Source organism: Neodiprion pinetum, chromosome 3 (assembly GCF_021155775.2).
Source record: "Neodiprion pinetum isolate iyNeoPine1 chromosome 3, iyNeoPine1.2, whole genome shotgun sequence".
Classification (NCBI taxonomy): domain Eukaryota; kingdom Metazoa; phylum Arthropoda; class Insecta; order Hymenoptera; family Diprionidae; genus Neodiprion; species Neodiprion pinetum.
The window spans coordinates 19,403,092-19,423,657 of record NC_060234.1 but is presented as its reverse complement, the minus strand read 5'-3'; the positions used below and the strand labels follow the sequence as shown (position 1 = coordinate 19,423,657).

The 20,566-nt window shown below is 35.9% G+C and overlaps 3 protein-coding genes across 4 annotated transcripts; 1 reads left to right on the top strand and 2 right to left on the bottom strand.

Moving 5' to 3' along the window:
* The first annotated feature begins 2,450 nt into the window (after nt 1-2,450).
* Nucleotides 2,451-11,894, top strand: LOC124214061 (U3 small nucleolar RNA-associated protein 15 homolog). Of its 2 annotated transcripts, XR_011176596.1 has the most exons (6): nt 2,451-2,608; nt 5,305-5,887; nt 7,336-7,556; nt 7,778-8,213; nt 8,716-10,661; nt 10,891-11,894. XR_011176596.1 is itself a non-coding variant. In XM_046616035.2 (5 exons), exons 1-5 carry the CDS (start codon nt 2,519-2,521, stop codon nt 8,949-8,951), a joined length of 1,566 nt encoding a protein of 521 aa, XP_046471991.1. In that variant the 5' UTR covers nt 2,451-2,518; the 3' UTR covers nt 8,952-11,894. The 2 variants fall into 2 exon arrangements, 1 of the variants encoding a protein (XP_046471991.1); XM_046616035.2 differs by having other exon boundaries at nt 8,716-11,894.
* LOC124214062 (programmed cell death protein 7) lies at nt 11,548-14,610 on the bottom strand. Its single transcript, XM_046616036.1, has 3 exons — nt 13,737-14,610; nt 11,819-12,026; nt 11,548-11,731 (listed from the first exon to the last, which is right to left on the bottom strand). Exons 1-3 carry the CDS (start codon nt 14,608-14,610, stop codon nt 11,617-11,619), a joined length of 1,197 nt encoding a protein of 398 aa, XP_046471992.1. The 3' UTR covers nt 11,548-11,616.
* Nucleotides 14,611-14,808: 198 nt separating this feature from the next.
* Nucleotides 14,809-18,988, bottom strand: LOC124214063 (Tubulin binding cofactor A). The gene is made up of 2 exons (XM_046616037.2): nt 18,450-18,988; nt 14,809-15,037 (listed from the first exon to the last, which is right to left on the bottom strand). Exons 1-2 carry the CDS (start codon nt 18,577-18,579, stop codon nt 14,811-14,813), a joined length of 357 nt encoding a protein of 118 aa, XP_046471993.1. The 5' UTR covers nt 18,580-18,988; the 3' UTR covers nt 14,809-14,810.
* Nucleotides 18,989-20,566: the final 1,578 nt, after the last annotated feature.

Sequence of the window (20,566 nt, the reverse complement as noted above, 5' to 3'; positions counted from 1 at the left end):
TCCCAAACCTAGAACGTCATGAACTAGAAAACCACTTTTAGAACGCCGTATTGTAGGCAACACACGTGCAATGAGACCGCTGCAGATCCCTGTTGCGAAACCATACAACTGATTACTCGGGGGACATACCGACAGCAGAACAACAGTTTGCCCAAAGTCAAGCCAACTCACGGAATAATCTCGTAAGGTAAGGCAAGATGAATATACTGAATTAAAAAAAATGTTTAAAATCATCAAGCATATATAATAACCGGTCATATAATCTTTTGAATAAATATTATCGATACTAATAAATAAATATAATCCAATCATGCGCAAAAGCATTCTCTTGTAAGTCGCACATAAAACACCATGAGGAAGGCCTAGGTACTAGGCAACCAACACACGGCGATGTATACCCACGCTATGCCCGCCAGGGAACCCATCCCGATAAAAAAAAATTACGCTTACAGAGGAAAACCATCATCACGCAGATGCAGATACAAGCTCTAGAAATATCACTACTTAACATTAGAATATTTAACTTACAAAAAAATATAACGCTATAGAATGTAAATTCGAAAATTTAGGTGATTTTGAAAAATTAACGACGGAGCCAGGAATCGAACCTGGCGTCTAGAGATGCTTAGCCGGAGCCTTACTCCACTAGACCACCTAGCCGCCCTGACTCTGTTGTCTTTAATTTCTCTCATCACCTGTAAGTTCGAATTTATTTTGTTTTCGTGCGCCTGTATTTCGATATGGTAAGAATCGTTCATTTTTCAAAATCACCAAAATTTTCGAATTTACAGTCTATAGCATTTTTCTTCTCGGGAATATAGATTTGATGTATTTTCATATCATTAATAGACGGCCGTGTCTGTCTACGTGGCTTTCATCAAAGTTGTGGAATATAATTGTAAACATGTCACCTACACATAAATATTTTATAATTGTGCTCAAAAGGTCAACGCGCACTATGCCGAAGCGAAGCTACACGAAACGAACCGAAGAGAAGAGAAGAGGATCGAAACTGTTGGAAGATTTTGGAAAAAAGCGTAGTTTCCAGAATTCATCGGAAGTGGAACGAAGGTTTTGTAAACAAATACTACAATCCCGATCGTTTTATAAAACCGTCATTCCATTTCCAATAAATTCCGGTAACTTCGATTTAGTTTTGGATACCTTCCGATTGCTTCGCTTCCGTTCCAAATCCTTCCAACAACTTTTTCTCTTCGCTTCGGCATAGTGCGCGTTGAGCTTAAAGAGACGAATTTCTTAACGAAACAATGTAACACTAATAAGCTTAGAGAACCATAGTTTAAATAACGAGCAACAATTCTAACAATAATATTATTGAATAATGAAACAGCTCCCTTCACTTGAACGTCTGAAAAGAAACACCAGTGTAAAGTACCCGACGCGGCCAAAACTCACATGCATAGAATCCCGGCACATGAATCATCAAAGACGCTTATGCGTCACCAATCTAATATTATCATCTTGTTGCACTTAGTACTAATGACCACTTTAAAAAAACGCACAAAAACGCGGGTATTCTGGGCATGTGTGGGTTGTGACCGCTGACAAGTGGGGGATCCTAACGTAGCCTGTGAAGATAATACTACGCCAGAACTAGGATATAAAACAGGGGAATGAGCGGTGTTGTGCGGCTAAAAATCAACCAGGGGATTAGAAGGAAATGGCTACGGGTCCCTATAAATAAAGACACCACACGTCAAATCGGTCCCTTGCTTCATACCACAGGTCCCACCTGTAGACTCTCCCTCTATCAAGTCTTTCCGTACCCAGCCATTTGGATTTTACGCTACGTGTTCAAAATCGTGTTAGAAATTCTGAACCAATTTTTTTCGTCTCGCAATTAGATATTCCAATTTGTTTAGCAGTTAGTTCTGGTCGAACAATAAGCAAGTGTTCCATTCTAACTTTTTGACTAATTGTTATCCAACATTTAGTATTCTGTAGACGATTTATTGCGAGAATAAATACTTTAAAATAAATTTCAAGCGATTTTAAATAAAACTAGTACCGTTCAAACTCCTGTTTCCTCTCGCCTCTTCATCGCAACGGAGCAACATCTCAGCAGAGCAACAGCTCAGCGGAGTTCAACGGTTAAAAAATAAGTGCACACAACGCACACAATTATTAATAACCTATTGGGAATTAATCCCGGTTTATATGAAGCGGGCGATTGAATTGAGTTGTCCAGTGGACTTGTTTGCCTGGCTATATTCTTTACAACGATTTACAGTGGCTAACTTTTAATAATTTCGGGAATTGCCACTCAACGTCGCAATAGGCTGCTTTCACTTTCTGTTATTCCACGGCACCAAGTAATTTCATTGGCCTGTTCCGTTCGATCCGACCAATGGTATCACCTAGTATCGATTTGTGTTAGACAATTGATGTAAACGGAAAGCGCTCATAGTTTTCATGTAAACCACGTGTAAACAAACACTTTAGTAGCATGCCAGCTCTGATTGACCTATAAGAGAAAAAAGTAAGTGTCGTAAGCAGCATGGCCTCGTTCAAAAAGACGAATGTGAAAATATTCGCTAAAACTGGGCCAGACTTAAGTCCCGATAACATATATTGGAAACAATTTACGGTGAGTTGTGTTACTACAATTTCTTCTGTATGTTTATTGGAATACAGATATGTGTACTTTTTCTGTGTGGTTACCACGTGTACTGAACCTAACCTCGAAACTAGTTTGACGTGCGGCTTTCGCCAAAAGCCTTTAACTCCTGACAGGCAAACATCCAAACCGTATATCTCTCGTGGCAATGAGTGTGAAAAATACCTAGTGGAATTTTATTTCAAATATCTCAGCTTCTAACAAAGCTAGCGACATTTTTTTCTTTAAATTAAATGCCAAACAAAACAATTCCGTTTAAAATGGTTGTATTATGAAATGATTAAGTTGAACTGAACAAATACAAATGAACATTGAAGAGGTTCAATCCTTACATTCTGTTCCAAGAGTATAAGATTTGTAGGGAGGAAATTTTACCCTCATTGCCTGTCAGGGGTTAAAGACAACCAGTCAGTGGTATTATGTTAAACTATATCCTGGATCCAGAAGAAGCTGTGTAACGACATATGTAGATAACCACAGCCTTAAAAGGTTGGACTGCTCCCTGGGCAAGAGATTTGTTCCGTCTTCACTGTTATTTTTGTCTACCATTTGAGGAACATACTTTAATAATTCAAAATCTCAATGATGTGCCTGTAAGAATGTGTCTCTAACGTTAATTTTTGTAAAACTATAAACCTTTGACTTTTTGATGTTTACATTGCAAACAGAATTTTCTGCTGCTTCTTCCATAAGTGCATCAGTACAAGAGATGAAAATTAGTAATCAGTTTATTTTTTTTAACATCGACAATTTTTTTCTAAATTTTACTTTCCACTGGGTCACTCTTGTAACAACTGCAATAATAGATAGGCAAGAGGAGGAATTCCACGGCTTTTGTGTTAACAACAGCTTGAACACCTACACAGTTAACAAAGGTGAGACGATCACATCCCCTATCTTCTCTGCACCTATTTTTTCCTAACGACTTAGATGTAATTATTGGCATCGATTGTTGACCTATTATCAGCCATAAGGGAATATAAATACACATTAAATTGCAAAAAGCCACTGGAACAGGATGTGGAATGTATAACTCAAAAAAGTTGGTTACAGAAAATCTGTAAACAAGATGATATCCAAATTGAAACATACTTCAGACATGCGATAATAATAATAATGAATGTAATAATTAGTTTTAAGTCTCCATTTATTAGTGATTAAGCAGGCCACTTTCCTTAAGATAACCGTATATTGTGCAGTATAATAAATGATTTAACATAGTTTTCTACAAACACTTTTATGCTTCTGAAGCGACTTTCAATATAATTTTTGACTAGTCCGTTAGTTACAATTCGATGAAGCTGAAACTGGCAACCAGAATTTGTAACTCAATAATTGAGATTTCCTGAAAAAAGTAATACTCTTCGAAAATTATAAACGTACAACTCTGCTGCACTATTCAAAAAAAGTTTGGCCCGTTTGGCCGCTTATTTGAACTACTAGCTTCAGCCTCATACATTTCGTTATGGAATACCTGAAAATGTATGTGGAAAGTAAAGTCACTTGGTAATCATGAATTGACCTTGTTACATAATGCAACAAAATATAAACAAAACATTCGATTTGGCTTCTGTTATTGAGGATTCAAAGATGATGGAAAGAAAGTAAATTATCACTGAAATAACTAACTTTATACTCATTTTCATGCTATCCAGTAAATTTACAATGATTGTAATGGCTATATTATTTTCCTATACATATTAGGGTGCTTCATTTTTACGCGATATTTTTTTTTTGTTTGTGCTACCTGAAAATCGGATACTTTATACAAAATAAAAAATTATGCCGCCGGGTAAAAGGCTTAAAGTGCAATAGCGGCTTAGCTCATTTAAAAATTCAATTTCCTATTTAAATAACACAGAAAAATTTTTTTTTTCTATTTTATTCAAAAATAATTTTTTAAATTAGAAACCTGAATTATATAATGACTCGAGAAAATCGTTTTATTGTCTATAGTAAATTATTATTTGATGTAAAAATAATAAATCTAGATTTAGAAATGATTTGATGTGAAATATAATAAACATTCATCTTCGCAGCTCTATAACTCAAAAGCTGTTGGTCGGGGGGGATTTACGCAGAGGAACTTTTTGTAGCAAATTTTATGCCCTACAAAAGCTATACACGCGTTTTTTCCAAAAAAAATTTTTTCACGTCGAAAAATCAAGTTGAAACCGAAAAAAAAATTTTTAAATGAGCTAAGCCGCTATTGCACTTTAAGCCTTTTACCCGGCGGCATAATTTTTTATTTTGTATAAAGTATCAGATTTTCAGGTAGCACAAACAAAAAAAAAATATCGCCTAAAAATGAAGCACCCTAATACATATATGCATAATTGTTACAGCAATGTTGTAAACCAAAAGCTCAATATTGATACAAAACTGGAGGCAGTGCTGGCAATCAATAACAAAGTATAAACTATGTCAGTTCTCATGTGATTCAAAAATTTCATGATAGGTAACCCGACAATTGTCATGTCGGACAGTTCAGAGATTTCCTCACTTGTTGCTGATGTATAGAGATTATTCTATTTATTATATATTACTGTATTCAAATCTAAATTTATGATAAATCTATGAATAATTTAAAAAAATGAAAACTGACGTAGATTCACTTATTTATTATGTAAATATTATCTACATATGTTTTCTTCTCTGTATGATAGGCCCCTGTTTTGGTCAAGGAGTTTGGCCCTATTGATTACATTGATTTTTCACCGATTGAGCCGCACTACTTTGCTGTGACGTCGTCAGCGAGAGTACAAATTTACAATCCTATAACAAAGCTTGTTGAAAAGAACTTGAGTCGGTTTAAAAAAAATGCATACGGCGGATCTTTTCGAAGCGATGGGAAATTGCTTTGCGCAGGAGGAGAGGAACACAGCGTCAGACTGTTTGATTTCCATTCAAAAAATTTACTTCGTTTATTCAGAGGACACACGGCCCCCGTCCATAGAACATTCTTCACAAGTGATGGAATTCGGATCACTTCATTCTCGGATGACAATACAGTTGCTTTATGGGACATACCCAGTGAGAAACAGTTGATCACATTCAACAAACACGAAGATTACATCAGAGCAGGAGCTGTCAGCCCAGTATCTCCTGATATTTTCCTATCTGGAAGCTATGACAAACATATTCAAATGTATGATACTAGGACAAACAAAACTGTTTTCACAGTTGACCATGAGGCTCCTGTAGAAAGTTTGCTCTTCCTTCCGTCTGGTGGAGTATTTGTATCTGCCGGTAAATAGAGGTTATTCACAAATTATGTTAGTGATAGTTCCCTGAAAGGGCTATTGTAAATTTTCTAAAATAGTGTTGTTGCAAACCTCAAAAACTGAAAATATCTAAAGAAATTTGTAAATATTCAAGGTATTAATTAGCAAAGGCATGGGAGGCTATGGAAATCTTACGAAGTTACAAGATCATGAGAGAAATTTTGGAACGGGAAATTTTATATTATCTCGCAATAATTAAACCATTAATAAAAATACAGGTTTATTTAATTCTTCAAAGTGAAAGCTAATAGCAGCCTTATATTACATTTGGATCAACTGTCCAGTGAAGTCCAGCTAGTCAAACAATAAACTGAAGTGCTGCTACACGATTTCACATTCTGTTTTCTTGTTATGTGAATATGTTTTACTTAGAATATAAAATCTTATAGTATGTGAGAAAACGTTGAGAAATTCTTGCAATTAAAAATTTTTTAACAATCTTGCGAATTTGTCCATTCAGTTCGTGAAGCTCGCTGAACAGTGTGTGCATTTTCTAAATTTGTTAAAACTACAAGTGGATTTTTTTGACTATGATTTACTCTTACTGGTACTTCTGCTCACTTTAACCAGTGATTACTGTAGACAAAAGAATAAACTTCTTTGTCTTGCTTAATATAGCAGCTTGCAGTATTATACAGAGTTCTAATATTAAAAAATTCTAAGTTAATCCCATTCTTGAGTGGATCTTTGAATTGTAGATACCGATAGATTGATTAGTCTTATTCCAGAGTAGTTATTCCTTCAGATTGTCAGATTCCAACAGGACTCAATGAATAATACGTATTTCAGAGAGACTAACCGAAGAGACCTATCTCAAAAAAAATAATAGAAAATACACATCGCAGCAAGCCGAGTACAAGAGACATATCTCAACGAGACGAATAAAAGAAATTTATCTCATGTGACCGTTTAAAACGACGTAACTTGCCAAGCTGATTTTGAAATGCATATATTAATAACAGGTTTTTTTGAGAGCTGTAAGCCGTTTCTTTAAAATACGACTTTTCAATTCGTACGAATTTTTTAAATACACCTCTGTCGTTAGGATTCATCGATTTCTTAAAATTCCATACAATCCATACATTTCTTTGGTTAGTTCTGCCTTTATACTTCTTTCAAGTGAAGTGTGTATAAGTATGTGCAAATGATGTACTAAGAATATCTCTCAAGGCGGGAGTGCCTAGTGCCAACTGCTTTGGCTTGGCCTCTTCTTTGCATGTAAAAGTTCCACTGCACCAAATATTTTCAGTATTATGTAATATAAGTATACAGAGGAATGCAGTTATTATCTGAAAGAATTAGTTCCCTCCTGTAGTTGAGAAAATGTTTAAAAAGATACAATCCTGTATACCATTTTCAATCTACTTACTGTAATTTATTATACACTGTATTTCAACTATAAATTTTTTTAAGGTGGCACTGAAATCAGGGTGTGGGATGCATTAGCTGGAGGAAGATTACAAGCAAAAGTATCACAACATCACAAAACAGTAATGTGCTTGAAACTGGCTTCAAATGGTCGAAGAATTGTATCAGGATCTTTGGATAGACATGTTAAAATTTATGATGCTGGCACATATAAGGTTGTCCATACTTTGGATTATCCTAATGCAGTACTCAGTGTTGGAGTCAGTGTGAGTAATTATTACGTTTTCAAAAGCATTATATTTTTATTGAACAACCTATGACCGCAAATTTAACTATAGCTCCAACTTTAAAAACAGTAGTTACGTATTAAGCTCTGTATGTTATGGCATTACTCCATTATAGTCATCGAAATAGCACTTCAATGTGCCTAAAATATCAGAATTTCTAGCCTTGGTAGGTTCTCATGTGAATATTTTTAATTCGTCAGGGTGATGATGAGACCGTGGTAGCTGGTATGGTTGACGGCATGTTATCCGTCAGACGAAGAGATACAGAGGTGAAGGAGAGCAAATCGCAACGGAAAAAAGTATCTTATAGATATGCAGATTCACATTCACACGTACCCAGTACAGACGCCATTGTTCAAGAAGAGACAAAAGAGGTCATGTCTAAACAGGATGCCTTTCTTAGAAAATTTCAGTACTCTAAAGCCCTGGACAGTGCTCTCATGGCATTTGTTGCTAATAAGACACCACATGTCACAGTTGCTTTGTTCCAAGAACTCACCAGACGTCAGGGACTGAAACAAGCTCTGGCAGGACGGGATGGAAAGTCACTATCATCTATTCTTCGATTTTTGATACGCCATATCGGGAATGTTCGGTTTGGAAAAGTTTTGCTGCACGTCACTAGTGTCTTAGTGGGTGAGTATTGTCTCTTTGATTACGCAGATATCTTCCGAATTCAGAATGAGAGCCGAAAACTGCAATTTTATTCCCTAATTTAATTAGTACAATTCAATATAGAATAGCATCTCCATTCAACTAATTTAGGTGAAAGATTCTAGGTTTCTGCATTGTTCAGTTATCTTCAAAGCTTTATACGGTACTGTTATTAAAATGGATAAAAATGTCTACAAGCATCCATCCACTGCTTTTACAGCTAACCAGTTGTTATAGTTTATATCCATAAAAATTTTATTTCATTGGTCAAACACGTTAGTGACTGAATATTTTGCGTTCATCTTTAATGAAAAAAAAAGAATTAATAAAAATGATTACAGGAAAGGAATGCTTTGTTTCGAAAAATACGTTAGATTGTTATTAATGAATTTTATCACATATACTAGATAATGGATTGAAATGTTATTAGAGTAAACAGTTTGATGCTTAATATGATTCAAACATGCATTTCCATCCCTCATAGATGTTTATGAGGAGAATTTGGAAGAATTGAACGACGAGGCACGAATTATGTTCAACCAATTAGCTAAGAAACTGGAAGAAGAAGAAGACTTGACCAAATCTCTACTGGAATTGCAAGGCGCCTTGCAGATGCTGGTGACTGGTGCTGAAACTGTATCTTCATTAGCTGTTCAAGATAAACAGCCTCTAGAGGCATCAAATGCTGCCCTAGCAGAACTCGTCATAAGTATAGGATAATTTCAGACCTTCCTCAAATGTACAGTTTACAATAAAATTTCCACATTTTTGCGATTTTATTTGAGTCATTCTTATCTTTTTTTGTTTATCAAATTTTGTAACACGTCAACGAAAAATCTAAGACAGGATGTAAACTGACCCTGGAAAACCGGGAAATGCGGGAAAACCCGGAGAAATTGAGAATCGTTGCAAAAAAAATCTGGAATTTCCAAGAATTTCATTTTATTTTGCACCACACCAGTAACGCGACTTTTTAAACAAGTACATAATACATGTTTAGTATAATGCATTGTATTTTTGTTTTATTTATCACGATAGTGAACCTGAGGGCGCATCTACTATAGAGGGTACCTGAACGGGTTCTGAACAGTTTCTTTAGGTTACATTAACAAAACTTCAATAAACCATACCTAAATAACTGCGTGTTCATTTCATAGTAAGAAAGGACCTACCCAGACAGCCCAAAACTTAAAGTCGTCAAAAAGATGTGCAAAGGATGCCTTATGCGCCATTTTCTGACGCCTAAAGGATATCTGCGTGTCTAAAAAATGTTCTTGGGGCCTTATAGACGTCAGAAAATGGCGCATAAGACATCCTATGGACGTCTTTCTGACGACTTTAAAATTTTTGCTGTCTGAGTAATTCCGGTTTTGTGTACTTGAACCAACGCTTTATTAAGAAAACGTACAAAAATCGCAAAATATATAAAAAAAAAAATTTACATAGGATATCTCGTAAATCCAATTTTCAAAGATCACTTTCGAAATTAAAAATTTTCGCGTGCAAATAATACGAACAAGATATTATTTTTGTAAAATTGTCAACAGTCAACTTTATTTGGTAAAGAATTAAAATGTTTTCCAAAATTGTCCATTGAGCGAATTCCGTAGCTCAAACGGTTAAAAAGTTAAACCTATACCTCATACAATAGACAAGTTTTTCAGGTGGAAGCGGAAAAAAATATTGCTTCCGAACAAAGCATCCTTATTTATAGTTGGAGAAGAAATCCGGGAAACATGAAATGTTTCTATTGGAATAGAAAAAAGAATTATTTTATTGGTCAAAAGCGTTAGTGACGGAATATTTTGCGTTCGTCTTTAATGAAAAAAAAGAATTCATAAAAATGATTACAGGAAAGGAATGCATTGTTTCGAAAAAGACGTTGGATTGTTGTTAATGAATTTTATCGCACATACTAGTTTAATGGATTGAAATGTTATATCTATGTGAAAATATCTACAAACATAACTAGATAACGATAATGAAAGAGAGCAAAAGATACGGCAAATGCATTGAAATCAATGAATGTATATCAAGAAATAGTCTCAGAAAATAGCGCGCGTGCTCTGAATCAACCAGCAGGATACCAATGAAGATGATAAATCAATTGCTACTGATATGCGACAATGTTGTCACACTGGAAGCTGATTAATCAGTTGGTTGTGGATGTGTCTATTATGAAGAATATACAAGGCTTGAAACACATGATATTGTAACACTTACGGTCTACGTACCTAGCGGAGACATTATATCCATACTACTAGAGTGATGTAGCCATATATAGACGTAGCTCGGAAGTTCTTTATTAACCGTAATGTAATGGAAGTGGTGGAGAAGGAATGCAAGGGGCAAATGACTATATTCGATAATAGAGTAGCTCTGGAATGTACGAATCACACCAAAATTGTAGTATTGGAGAATGATGAAAAGGTATAATTCAGAAGATCAGACAATACGGCATTGTTTTAGCAAAGAGACATATCTCATGTGGGTTTCTTCGACCTTATCGTCAAGCTAGCATCCATGCCCAATTCAGAGACGACCAACGGCACTTGTACCACTTGTAGTAATGATACCCTCTCCACCGTAGCCTCTAATTCAAAAACCGTTGCTTTAATAAAACATTGTCAAGAGTAATTTTAGTCTAATTTTTTTGCAGAGAATCCGTGAGTACCCGGTGGTCCCTGCATACCGAAACACTTTGTATGTTCTTCGAATCGCAATGGAAACGTAGCTATTATGGTACAATGTACAACTGTTACAATGTTTTAACAAAGAATGTGCATTGGTTGACAAACAATGTAGCAGAAGTATTATTACTCTGACGGTGAAAATCATAAAAAACAAAGCTTATAGCATTATTTTGTATAATTGGATCTGTGCATTTATAAAAAAAAAACCTTTTGTATATATGTGTAACGCAGAGAAATACGAAATAATTCAGCCGTATACTTTTTGTTTCATAATCTAGTTCAGATTGTGTTATGCGACTTAAGAATTGCAATTTTGCACGTATTCTCGTAAGAACAATAAATTTTAGAATTTTGGAACCCTGTAGGCACCAAAAAGTTGTCATAAGTATGCACTGCATTGACGGTACAAATTCCTATATTAACCACCAGTCAACACTGTCATCGACAAAAAAAAATAGCAGACTGTAAAATTCACACTGTTTATCCCGCATCAAGCTTTTGGGATAGATGATTCTAATTTCATACTAACATTCAAATATTTAATTATTCGTACTCCCTAACTGTCTGGATAATAATATTACTTAGAATAATGGATTAAGGTGAGAAAAATTGACGCCAACGTGTTAAATTGAATATAGTATTAACATTATCTCATAATACAAATAGCTTTACATTAGTGGTAAAAAAGTGATTTATTTTTTGAGGTACTTTTGCCAGGCAGCAGATGAAGGTGGATCTGGCATAACCCAGCCAATTGGTATTGGTGAACCAAATCCGTCGCAGCTGATGTATTTGTCCCACATGGCCCTAACATTGCGAAAACCAAATTGATCAATCAATCAATGCAGCATTGTGATTTTATGCTTTATCACTAGATGAAATAGCGTTGAATACCTTATGGTAATGAATCCATGTATATTTCGTTGAAAGATATCCACAGCTGGTAGTTTTCTACCAAACAGTGCACTTTCCCAATCATCAAAAATATTCCGCTTCTGGTTTTCGATTTTTTGGTCATTATTAGTTTTCAACATGAGCCTCAACCCTTGTTCCTCGATTGAGTACTCTCGGTCCATCAGTTTCCATTGCTCCAGTAATTTGTCTGTGATAGGTAATAAAATAAAGGTACACGAACATACATGTACATTATGTAGTGTACAACATGTAAATGCAGGTATAATCGACTGTTTCAAGATTTAGTGAAATATATTTTGTCTGTATGACCAAGGTCTAAACTTGGATTTCGACTGCAAAAAAAATATTTCCAAAGCATGGAATTTTTAACTCAAGTCTAAGAAATACCTGCATGGAGCATGTGATTTTTTTCCATTCAAATAAGATGTAAATAAAAATATAATTGTATCAGTTTCTTTAGGAATTTAAAAAAATAATAGTGAATGCTTGTCTTATATAGAGAGCATTCCAGGAGGTATCAATTAAGACCGGAAGTTGAGATCTTAGATTTGCTCCAGAATTTATCACATGAAAGTTCTAGTCAAAAAACACAAATTCTTTGAAAAAAAAGAAATTACAACCCCTATGTGATATACAGTTACACTTCCCATTTCCAAAGCACCCCGTTTCTAAGAATGAAAAAATTCAGAAATGTTTTATAAAATATAACATTTTTTTAATCTTTGTTATCGAAATGGAGTTATCATTGCAACAAAAGATGTATAATTTTTTATAATAATTACGGATATTACACATGATCGTTTAGATGATCAAATTATTTTCAAAAATTGTGATGAAATTATGATATTCACGTTGGCTCAAGCAGCTACCAGATATTAACAAAATCAGGACTTTTTGTACGTCTTGTTCAAAATAACGGACTAAAGTTGACTTTATTTATATTAAAGTGAAAGCAATCCAATTGTTAAACCGTACTACACAACTATTTTTGAAAATTCCGCTAAGAAACTGGAATGAATTTACAGTTCTAGACGTTATTTGAATGGGAAAGAGTGACATGGTCTGAAGTACATCTTAGACTTGAGCTAAAAATTCCTGTCTGCGATATCCTATTCTCTGGGAGAATTTGCAGTTTGATACAAACTAACGTTAACGTAGTTATGCATTTTTATAAAAATTGCTCTTTTGCAACTTTAAGATTACCTGAGAGACAGTAAACCATAATACCAGCAAACATACATATATTTTACCAACTTAACTGCGTCAAAGTCATTCTAATTCTTTTCTGTCAATGTTTCCCTGGATTAACGTTATTTGAATTTGTAGTACTATGAGTGGCATTGAGTTGGTTTTAATTATGAACTGCTTTGAATTTTTCTGTTAATTGAAATTACAAAATTACGAGGCGGAAGCTAGCAGCCAGAATTAGCAGCCAAACGATCTAATATTCGTTCGATTGAGGTAATGAAAACGGAAAATCAAAATTTTGTGAAATACCTTGAAACCCCAATACTTTTACAGAATTATGAGGATCAAACTGAACTGCATTTTTCTATTTCCAGAAAGTTTAACACGTTTGGCTAACTCTGGCTGCTGTTTCATCTTCATTATAAAATCTACATTCCACCTTCATGTCCATTATATGTGTAAATAACGATTTTTGTGCATAATGTAGAAAATTGTATGAAGAAAAAAATGAAATACAGCAAAGTGATGTTAAAGCCAACTTTGCAAGGCTTTTGGTTCACTATTCAGTCCTTGCATCACGCTTACTATCGGTTATTAGTGCTTCTATTGCTGCTAGATTTCAGTGAAATTGGTAATACAAAGAGTATATGCTTTCTATTAAATAGATTAAACCTGCAGATAGCTTCAAGAAACAAAAGTCATTAGGTACCGATAATATTTGTAAATGATTCATCAGCTGCAGTCGATAAATGTTCTCCCCTCGCTCTGGCGATGTTCGCTTCAATACATCTCAGATTTTTCAATTCATGCAATAGTGCAAAGAATTTCTTGGCATCATTCCGCTTTCCTCTCACTTCGGCGAGCACTATATCAGCATTTCGCCGCATATCATTTTCCTGTTTCTCTTTTTCAATTATATCTTGCTTCAATTTTATCCAAGCATCTGCTTCGGCATGGAGTTGTATCCTTCTTTCGTGAGCACCAAGTTTTTCAATTTTCCGTAACACTCTTTGCTTCTTCTGGCGTAATCTCTTCTTCTTTCGCTTGTTTATACACGTTGTAATTTCACTCATGACCTTGTCATCTTTGAGTTTACTAAGTGTTTCCAAAATTGAAAATCGCTTATTTTGGGCAGTGTTTATTCTCTCATTCCATTCATATTCTGGTAAATTCCGATTTTCAGCAAGACTGGCAAAACTTTCTTTCAGTTCTTTATGCAACTTGAAAACAGATACCAACGCACTACGCGCCTCTGAAATTTTTGATATGCAGTCAGAACTATCTTTCTTTATTCTTTTCACGGGGTTCTCATTTTGCTTTAAAAAATTTTCTATCATCCGTTCATCACGTTCTTGCACCTCTAACTTAGCAATCAGAACTGATTTCTCATTATCGACATTGTTACACATTGGATTAAAGTTGATAAATTTGATATTAGTAGATTCAGCATTTGTAATTGATGGATAAATAAAATTTTGTTGCATTTGCATCTCGTAATTTCGATGTATTGGATCAAGCTGGTATTGAAATTGTCTATCGTAGTAGTGAGGTGGTATTTGTGCAAAGTTCTGATTTCTATACATTATTGCAGCAACAAAATTTAAATTTGAAATAAAAAAATTAAATAAATATTCTTCGAAAACTTATCACTATGTATGGGAATATTAAGTGTAAATTAGCTTAGTTTCTACTGCAATGGAAAGTATATCGCGAATGCAAAAGAATACAAAAATTGGGTAATGATTAGTCGTTATTCAACTGATGGTAACATAGCTTATACGATTTAACATGTCTTTAAATCTTCTCCTGGCTGTGGAAGCTGGATTTCTGCTTCAAGAATCACTTTTTCTGCTTCAGCGTATGCTTCTGCCTCTTTCAAGTCTTGCTCACTTTCCAAAATTTTTTTCAACTCTTCAAATGCTTTTACCAGTCGACGCTGACAGTCTGGAACCATCATCAATGACTCTTGAAGAACCTCTTCTTGCTTACGTATATCATACTCGTCTTTACCTAGAGCAGATAATTATAGATTACTATTACTATTTTATTTGCAATACCTAAGTGGTATGTATGCGTTACTATTAAACGACTATATATGGGTTTATCAAGTATGTTCAAATGATTTAAGCAAATATGTATGTAAAATAGTTTCATGTGTGACATTCAACCACGTATTCTGACATTTAAGAATGTATCCTATTTTAATACAACAATATACCATGTTCACATTGACAATTTGGATGTAACCGACTCGAATTCTTGAAAAGATTTTTTATGGTCTACCTTAAATGAATGAAATTTTCAAGGGTCGTGCTTGGGTAATTCATTTTGTGTCATAGGTTATTATTAAATGTGTAAATATTATTCTTGGATATGAAGGTCATAAACAAAAAACACTTTTTTTTTGTGTTAACGTTTCAGCCCAGATGGGGGCCCTCCTCAGAAAAATTTATTTCAGAACATCGATCGAGTGCAAGCTCAGCCGGTAATTAATAGTTATGTTGGGTGAATCACAGAGGTATAAATAGTACTCAAATGTTCAATATCTTGTCTTCGATTGACAGAACTGGGATGTGCAACGATATTGCACATTTCTAACAGTAACCTATTGTAATACATTGGTTCAACATCTAAAATGCTGGCTTAAGAATAATTAAATGAACAATCAAAATCGATAACATGCCTAGTCAGCGCAGTATAATTATCCTCATGCTCATAAATATTGCATTTATGTTCAGTTATCCTAGTGTGTAATTGCCTACTTGTTTGACCTATGTAGGACATGTTGCATTGGTTGCAAGGAATTTTATAGATTACACCAGAACGCATATCCAGGAGTAGTGGATCCTTACCAGAGTCAAACGTAGAGGATAGATCATGTGCGTTTTTACCCACAAATTGGATCTTATACTTAGAGAAAATTCTGTTGAGAGACTCAAACAGGCCAGCAACATATCGGATAGAAACAAAGTTTTTTTGATTTACTTGTACACCAGATACATCATTGTTGTTGTTAGAACTGATCGCCGACAAAATGGAATTGTATTTACTATGTATATGTTTGTTAAGAAGAGGAGTTGGATAGTCGTTTTTACGTATTACCTGATGAATCAAGGACATATTTTTGTTATAAAATTCAATACTGGAAAGTCGAATCGCTCTATCAACCAAGCAATGAATCGTTCCAATTTTGTAAGATCTAGGATGGTGAGAATGAAAATTTAAGAACCTTTGTGACCAGGTGACCTTATGGAACCAGTCAGTTTTGATGAGCTGGTTAACATTAATGGTCAGAACATCCAAAAAGCTGATTCGACGATTACACTCTATTTCAGAGGTGAATTGTAATCTCCAATGGAATTGATTGAACACAGATAGCATTTCGTCAACTCTATCAGAAGGTACCGCTGTGATTACGTCATCTACATATCTGAAGTAGAAAGGAGGCTCAAAGTCCACTTTGTTTAGACAATGTTGTTCAAGATCATCCATAACCAAATCCGACAAAATTGGAGAGAGCGGCGAGCCCATAGGTAAACCATAGGTTTGAGCATAGTTTTTATTATTGAATTTAAAAATGGCAGCCTTAAAACAAATATGTAATGCTTTTATAAGTTCGTTGAGTGGAACAAGAATTTTATCTACCAACTGATGCCAACGCTGCTTCACCGCGTTAATTGCTAACTTTGAGGAACGTTGGTAAACAATGACACTACATCTAGCGAAACCATCACATGATCAGGTGGAAGAAGAAAGTTCTTGATAGCTTTAACAAGAGCAAAACTGTCTTTGACACGTGACACAGGAGGGACAATGTTATTGCCATTCCATTCACTAAGGAAGTGAGCTAGATTGATGGTGGGACTATCTGTGAAAGAAACTGTGATTCTTAACGGTGTATCCGGTTTATGAATTTTAGGTAGCCCGTAAGCTCTAGGTGGTACACAATCAGTATTTGAAATTTGCCGTCTAAGTTGGTCAGAAATGTGTTTACTTTTGGACCAATCCATCGTTAATTTTTTAACTTCCTGTTGAAGGGTACACGTAAGATCAAATCTAACAGCTTTGTAGGTGTTTTTGTTGGAGAATTCATGTAACATTTTTTCTTCATAGGTTTGATTATTTATAACAACGGTCGTGTTGCCCTTGTCTGCCTTCAAGAAAAGTAAATCCTGGTTATGTTTATGAAAGATCTTAGTTTCTTTAATCTTGTCAAGGATTTTCTTGTTTTCAACTTTTATAAGAGAAGGAGTGTTTATAAACTTTTTTAAGGCATTTGTAAAATCTAGTCTAGCCATATTGCGATGGTTAGAGGAAATCAGAGAGATCTTAGATTCGAAGTCAGCGATGAGTTTGTTAGTTGGAATGCGATGGACCTCAAAAGAGGTGCCATAATTGGGTTCCATTTTTAGCACGTCAGCAACATTTACAGGTATTTCAGTATTACTGAGGTTCACAAACCAATTTTCAAAGGTCGAGTCAATTGGTTTAGAAGCAGGTCTTTTTTTGTTCTTTATGAGATTAGCTAGCTTGTTAATGTGAAAAGCTTTGTGAGCTGTGAAAGTAGATTCTAATTTTAAATGTTGTGTGTCAAAAAAATTTTTTGACCCCTCGACAGGTAATTCTATTAAAATATCGTTCTCAAGCGCCAGCAAAATATTTTGATATTTACTGATGGCAGCATAAGAGTCACTAATCTCGGGATTAAGTAACGACCTTTGAAATTTTTATACATTATAGTGGTAAGCAGTTCGCGACTTATACATTTTAAAATTAATACCGTTAGAGATTAGCTAAGGGAATTTTAAATGGGTTGGAAAGATAGATTGTTTCTTGCATATTAAAAGAAAGATGCGATGGTTTTTGAGCTTCAACAGAGACTCAAATATGGTGGCCCAACGTAGCAGCTTTCCCGCCAAAGTCTTCCCATATGCAATTCCCATGTTATTATTAAATCATTAACTTAGATCTTACCAATTTCAGACGTCAACTTTATGAGTGTAACTAAGCATTATTTATCTAACTACATTTCGTAGAATTGTCAAGAAAACCACCAGATTTGGCAGGTAGATATGCCAAAGTTTGGTGCTCTCTGCATTTATTCACAAAATGAGTAATTATGATGACTGTATTAGCTCGTGAGCTTTAAATTCTTGAGAAGAGCCACAGATTAAAATATGACAGATAATTTTTCGTAACGTCATATATACCAAACCGCATTGTTGGTTTTAGCCTTTTTGTGACTGTGAATTTTGACGTACAAGAAAAATTAGTGAGTCCAAAAATTGCTACAATAGGTTAGGTATCCTAGTTCTATAAAGACTTTGGTTTATTCAGAATTCTGCGCCACAAGAATGCTTCACAGCCGTGGCCTCGCCAAATGAGTTAATTGATTAAAGAACACGTGAATATCTGATCTCACCCTGATCTTTGAATTTCTGTATTCTGTCGCGTTGCTGGGCAGCTTCTCTTTCGTAAGTAACTTTCTCTTTGGCGAGCCGCTTCACTACTCCGGTTTTTATCTTTAAAGTGCGAATTCGAGGGTCGGACATCGTAGTTAACCCACTGACCAAATAGGAACCTTAGGTTACACACAATTTGAATGCTCTAATTTTGAAAATTTTCAATGAACACGGTTAGAGGAATAGTGACAGTCGTAGATTTTGATAACGCGTGCCTCACACTTGAAGGTTATGTACAATGTCAGAAACTGTTTTTCATAGGGTTTCACGATATCCGCTACCAACACCGACGGCAGTTTTGTGTCTCTCTCGCTTTACAGATTAGTTGCGGTCTTCTATCTCACTGTATGCGTTCTGAAGCTCACACTAGAAGCATCACTAATCTCTTATATTGAGGAGCCACGGATTATTTTTACACCGTGAGAGGAGCATACAGCACCCAAGATCATATCATCAGCCAGACATGAGTTCGCATGTCAGAAAAATTGAATGGTAAGCTATCAGCAATTTAAAAAATAGCCAATAGGAATGCACGCTGCAATAACGGCATAGTAAACTGTCGGTCCGATATCAAAGGCTTATCCTTTTCTACCTCACTTTTTAAACGAAGGTAGCGAACCCAACGTTACCCATAAAATGCTTATTGATGGCGTTTTGATATGTTATTTTGACATAAAACACTCCGAAGGTGCTAATATTGGGAGCTTTCCAGCAAGGAGACACAGTGTGACACTGTGTTACACGGACGAACACTGTGCCTTGGTGCTTGTTGGAACGCTTTGAGGTTCTTAATTCAGTCACTAGAGTCCGCTCATGCATTATACGAAAAATCTAGGATCATTGAGCGCTCCAGGAAAAAAAAACATTTGTGAAACGCGTGTAGATTATCATTGCATTTAATAAATAAGTATAAACACTACCATGCGTCGAAATTAAAATCTGTAACTAAAAAATTGGCAGCAATGAATCCGACACAGTGTCCAACCATGCTCCGCAGCTGTGTCCGACTGTGTCGTTCTGTGTCGTTGCTGGAAAGCTCCCATTACCGAATAGCACAACGCCCACTACGTCTGTCGGATCTAACGGAAAAATTACCCACAGTTAGCTCCCCCCTCCTCGCCCCGCTCGCCACCCATAATGCGAGCGGTGATCAAAATGTCGCCAGCCGCTGGTGGCGCTGGTAGTCAAGTGTCTCATACAGTCAATTGAATCGATACATACATTTCAATGGGCAGGTAGGTTCACGACCACGGTCTTACATACAGGTCTGGAAACTCCATTGGCGGGGGTATGTCGCTTATTGAAGCAATTTTTGTGTTCACTAGTCGCCACTAGGTTCGTTGCGATCTTATCAACAGCGGCGGCGGGGCCGAGTGGAGTCCAGACAAGACCGTAGTATCGCATATACCTATGTATATGGGCACGGCTTACATACAGGTCTTGCGACTCTGAGTTTCGACGTGGGCCTCTTAATGTGTCAAGCCGCTAGCGTCGCTGCGATCGAGGGATGCCCGGTGCGACAAGGATGACGATAGTCGCGCTCGTGGTCACATGGGCGTGGAATCCTAACGTCAAAGGCTTATTCAAACATTGTAGGTTATGTTGATGCATCCCTCGATCGCAGCTCCATCTGGATTTTTCTTCAACAGAGGAGCCACTCTCTACCATTGGAATTCTATTGAGTCGCAAGACCTGTATGTAAGACCGTGTATATGGGTATTTGCTCACTCACGCTCAGTCATCGTGTTATTGTTATCCTGGTAACTAGACCGCAGCGACAACTGGTGATGCCGCTAGAATCGAAATTTGCACTCGCTAAGCGACACGAATGATCGTGGCTCTCAGCATAGGAGTTTCCAGATCTGTATATAAGACCGTGTTCACGACTATCAGTGCCACATAATTTAGATATAAGCGATGGGACGTGATGACGACATTACGTGATCATATTTTCGTAGTAGGACAGAAGCGTGCGTTGCCGCATGTGTCCGGGGGGTAGCTCTAATGGGTGACTGTTCCTGATAGGATATGGTTACTTGATACAGCCAGCCATGGCTGATGGCAATGCTTTACATTT